At 41.5% G+C, this 5,139-nt stretch overlaps 1 protein-coding gene across 1 annotated transcript; it reads left to right on the forward strand.

Moving 5' to 3' along the window:
• Positions 1–879: 879 nt before the first annotated feature.
• On the forward strand, positions 880–4,449 carry C1GALT1C1 (C1GALT1 specific chaperone 1). Its single transcript, XM_025852676.2, has 2 exons — positions 880–1,068; positions 3,101–4,449. The coding sequence occupies exon 2, from the start codon at positions 3,106–3,108 to the stop codon at positions 4,060–4,062; it is 957 nt and encodes a 318-aa protein (XP_025708461.1). The 5' UTR covers positions 880–1,068; positions 3,101–3,105; the 3' UTR covers positions 4,063–4,449.
• Positions 4,450–5,139: the final 690 nt, after the last annotated feature.

Genomic DNA, 5,139 nt, shown 5'->3' on the forward strand with positions numbered 1-5,139 from the left:
TTTGTATTTTTTAGCAAAAAAAAAAAAAAAAACTCGCTACCACAAAAATTTTTTTTAAGATCACGTGTTTAAGAGAGTTCTGCACTTGTAATTAGGAAACCTGGATTCTAGTCCCACTTCCAACATTAATTACCGTGTGGCCTTTAAGAAGTTCCTTTCCTTTCTGGTCCTGGGGTCCTCATCTGTAGCTCTAACATTAATTCCAAAAGTATGTACTGTCTACTGCTTGCTGGCACTAGGCTAGGTGCTAGTGATACAGGGATGAATAATAATAACAGCCAACATTTAATGAATGCTTACTCTGTGCTTGGTCTTTTACTAATGGAGTCCTATGCACTCTCATTTATCTCCTATGAGCACTACCGTGGTATTTTCTGTACTTTACAAAGGAGGGAACTGAGGCATAACGAGGTGAAGTAACTTTCCCAGCATACCAAAGGACGCGGTGAAGACAGGATTGGATTCCAGTCAGTGGGGCTTCAGATGCCATTCCAACAACCATAGAAAATCCTTGCCCTCATAAATCGAGGAATATTTCAGTGGCTTGCATTTTGGTCCCAGCCCAGGAATACTGGGTGGCGCACCCTCCTCATCCATATGAGGATGCAACGATGCATGTTAGCATGTTAGAGAAACTACCAGGAAACGTGACACAAGAGCGGCAAGCAGTAACGCTCCACCTCGCTCTCGCGGTTTCCACGCAGAGAAGGTGAAGAGGTGGGAGGTGTCAGCGGGTCGTACGCACGCACGCCTCCCATTGGGTACAGGCAAGCGTGCGGGTCACGCCAGCAAGACGCGCTTCTCTGAACTCAGCAGGAGGCGGGGAATAAAGGGGCGCGGCGTGCGTGCGGGCCCTTCTGACGTCAGCACGGGCCGACGGCTCCTCCCCGCTGCCCGCGCGGTCGCGGCGTTCACTTCCTGGCCCTCCCCGCCTTTAGTGAAACCAACGAGAGGACACCCCCTGCATCTAGAGCAGCCCGACCAGGAGCGTAACCGGGTGGCGCGCGAACGTGAGAGGAAAAACGTGCGCGACTGCGCTTTCCCGCCTCTGAGCCGTTCTAGATGCGGGTGAGTGCTGGGGCGTCGGCCCGCACCCTGAGCGGACCCGGGAGCGGACCGGCCCCGCCCCTCTCCTGGGGGAAGGCCTGGGCTTTGGCCCAGTCCCAGCAGGCTCCACGCGGGGTACCCGGGCAGGTGCAGTGGGAGCGGTAGTTAGTGGGGGAGAGTGAGAGTCGCCTGCGTAGAGGTGCTGCCTTAGCCCCTCAATGGGTTTTGAGGTGACCACGTCCTCCCTCATTTTTGTTCTCCATTTCGTTCTCCTCTTCCATACGCCACCTAACTACCTTCACCTTCTAAAAAGATGCCATCGCAGAAACCACTCTGGTAGTTTTTGCCTCATTTGTGTCCATGTGCAGTTTTAAGTTTCCCTCTCCTCTGCACCAAATATCCTATCATGTACAACTCCAGTGTTACAATTTTTTGCCCCCCCCATGGAAAAACAGTAATTTATGCATGTGATCCATGAGTAGTATCCCCATCAGGAAGAATTCTGACATGCTATTCTCAAGCTAAGAGACACGTGTGAATTATCATATGTGGGTCAGGAATAAAGTCCTATATAAATTACTTTTAGAGTGCATCTAATAATTCCGATATTAAACAGAGCTTGTTTCCTATCAGTTCTCTTTTCCTTCGTAGAGCTGTTTATTGACCAAGTTCTGTGAGTGACACAGGAAAACCATCCTGCCTCTTTGCCCACTCCACCCACACTCAGGAATTACTCTGTCAAGCTATTCCACACCTTAGTTTTCTAATAGAAGTTGAAGTCCATTTCCTCTAGAAGACGACCAAGGGGTGGTTTCTTTATAGCAGGATGATAAGATGGGTGCAAAATGTCAATTATGATTAACAGATCCCACATTTTTTTTCATTTGTAGGAAAACAAGGTTATTCGGTAACTCATCTATTAAATTTTCAACAATATGAGTAGAAGCACTCTTCATATCATTATTCTGTAATAGAAAAAGCATTACACTGATATCAAGAGATCTGATTTCTGGTTCACTTCTACCACTGACTGTGTGACTTTGGGTCAGTTACTTAACCTCTGTGTACCCTCTCTTTCCCTATCAGTAAAATGAGAGAAATGATACTAGGTAGCTTCTAAGGTTTCTTCCAACTTTAAGAGACAAAGGGAAAAATCTAAGTAGCTCAGTAGAACATTCCTTGCGGAGATACAGAGGAGATTGGGAAATCTCAACAGTTGTATTTAGGGTTGGCTTTTCTTTTAATTTCTAATTGAAATCAAAGTGTAGACTTTTCCCTTTTTACTTCCCCAAAGAATAAGAAAATGCCTTTGGAGGAACTAAAAATGTTCATTAATGGTTCCCCAGATATGCCTGTATTGAGTCAGTTCTCACGCAAGTAATTTAACTATTTTCATTATGGGCCTTTATTAACATTAGTTGGTTGGGATACTGTATTGGAAACCATTTAGTCTTAGGAATGAAAGAGTAATATTAACATGTACGGTATCATTCTCAAGAAATTTGCTGTAGATGTACTCAAACACCTAAGGACAGCAGCCATCAGTTAAATAAAGCACTAGGTTGAGAACAGAAATGCCAGCACAGATACCGTTGGTGATTTGCTAATTGTAGGTGGTTTTATCTGTTCAATTTAAGGGTTTGATGTAAAGTCCATTTATATCTGCGGAAGTATTTAGATAATGCAAGCTTTGAAATGAAATTCCTTCAGAGAATGATGGACTGACAACCTCTGTAACATTGGTTTCTAGGGCTAATGTTTTGATTTATTATTTAATTAATAGATGAAGTGCAAAATGGCCTCCCAAAAAATTCTAGTGCATAGAGGTGTTGTAAAGTTCCAGTTTATACAGAACAGTGATCAGATACCATTGGAAGCTAAAGATCCTTAGACCTCTTGGTATTGGTACTCTATGCAACTAACTTGATTTCAAACTTGGGAACTTTATTTTAATGTTAAGAGCAAAATGTAAGTATATAAGGTATACCAAATCAAATTGCTAGACTAATCCTTTTCTATTAAGTATCCTAAGGATCTTTTTCTTTTTTTATAGGAAAAATGCTTTCTGAAAGCAGTTCATTTTTGAAGGGTGTGATGCTCGGAAGCATTTTCTGTGCGTTGATCACTATGCTAGGACACGTTAGGATTGGTCATGGAAATAGAATGCACCAGCATGAGCATCATCACCTGCAAGCGCCTAATAAAGAAGATATCTTGAAAATTTCAGAGGATGAACGTATGGAGCTCAGTAAGAGCTTTCGGGTATACTGTATCATCCTTGTAAAACCCAAAGATGTGAGTCTTTGGGCTGCAGTGAGGGAGACTTGGACCAAACACTGTGACAAAGCAGAGTTCTTCAGTTCTGAAAATGTTAAAGTGTTTGAGTCAATTAACATGGAAACAGATGACATGTGGCTAATGATGAGGAAAGCTTACAAATACGCCTTTGATAAATATAGAGACCAATACAACTGGTTCTTCCTTGCACACCCCACTACGTTTGCTATTATTGAAAACTTAAAGTATTTTTTGTTAAAAAAGGATCCATCACAACCTTTCTATCTAGGCCACACTATAAAATCCGGAGACCTTGAATATGTGAGTGTAGAAGGAGGCATCGTCTTAAGTATAGAATCAATGAAAAGACTTAACAGCCTCCTCGGTATCCCTGAAAAGTGTCCTGAACAGGGAGGGATGATTTGGAAGATATCTGAAGATAAGCAGCTAGCAGTCTGCCTGAAATATGCTGGAGTGTTTGCAGAAAATGCAGAAGATTCTGAAGGAAAAGATGTATTTAATACCAAATCCGTTGGGCTTTTTATTAAGGAGGCAATGACTAATCACCCCAACCTTGTGGTTGAAGGATGCTGTTCAGATATGGCTGTTACTTTTAATGGACTGACTCCTAATCAGATGCATGTGATGATGTATGGGGTATACCGTCTTAGGGCATTTGGGCATATTTTCCATGACGCATTGGTTTTCCTACCTCCGAATGGTTCTGACAATGACTGAGAAGTGAAAGAAAAGCATGTGTACAATCACCGTCTGGGACAGGTATTGTCACTGTTTGTAGTAACAACTACATATCCAACACAACAGTATGTTTCTTTTTCTCTTTTAGTTTGGTGGCACTGGTTTAGTTGCACGTTAAAGTTTAGTGGTACATTTTTAAAGAGGGTGGGGTTTTTTTCCTTAAAACACGTGAAAATTTCAAACATGTTGGAAAGAAATGTTTTAAGAATGATAATTTTGCAAATAAAAGATATATTTATAAATATTATATTTATGTGATAAATCCTAAATTATGAATCTGTGGCACATATTTTTGCTGATCAGTTAAAAAATTTAACATGTCTTTTTAGCTTTCTAAGACATGCAAATAAAATCTCTAGTTGTGAATTTGTGATTAAAGTAAAACTTTTAGTTATGTGTTTCCATGACTTGTAATGCTGGTATATGTTCTAAGCCTCTGCAAGTGCCCATGGATTTGCTTTCTCAAAATACACAACCAAACAACAGAGGAAATTAGTTCCCAACTAATGTTAAAGTGAAAGTTGAATTCTGTCCCTGAGAGAAAAAGTGAAAATTACCTATAAAAGTTAATAATTCTCCCAGGAGCTAATTTAGTGGCATTCCTCAGCATACACAAGTTGTCTAACTCTCTACTTCTCTGTGCAGACACTGAAATTGGAGTGGTCACTATGAAGAATCTCTCTCAGTTGAGATTTCTTTACTTCTGCTAGGCAAATGAGTTCTGTGGAAGTCTCCTTTCAAGAACTTGTTTTGATAGTCTGGCAGTTTCACTTACCTGAGTGGAGTCTGGTCTTTGTTTACCTGTTCAAATTCTGAGATTTTTCCCATATTCATAGTTCGCACCATATCCAACGGTTTGGGGTGTGGAGGCCTTAACCTCACCATTCACCTTGGATTACCATACCATTTGCCTAATTTCACTGCCTGCCCAGAAGCTTTATCCGGGAGTGAATACAATAGCTCTTGTGCTTATAAATGTGTGAAATACTTGCTGCTGATTTGTCCTATAATTGGGCGTGCACATGCTATATTAAGTCAGGTCCATAAGCCCCCCCC

The sequence above is a fragment of the Callorhinus ursinus genome, unplaced genomic scaffold (assembly GCF_003265705.2).
Source record: "Callorhinus ursinus isolate GAN/ISIS: 27379988/994484 unplaced genomic scaffold, GSC_fseal_2.0 scaffold33, whole genome shotgun sequence".
NCBI lineage: Eukaryota > Metazoa > Chordata > Mammalia > Carnivora > Otariidae > Callorhinus > Callorhinus ursinus.

Excerpts from the sequence above, each read along its gene's own strand:
- C1GALT1C1 (XM_025852676.2), top strand. The coding sequence starts at position 3,106 with ATGCTTTCTGAAAGCAGTTCATTTTTGAAGGGTGTGATGCTCGGAAGC.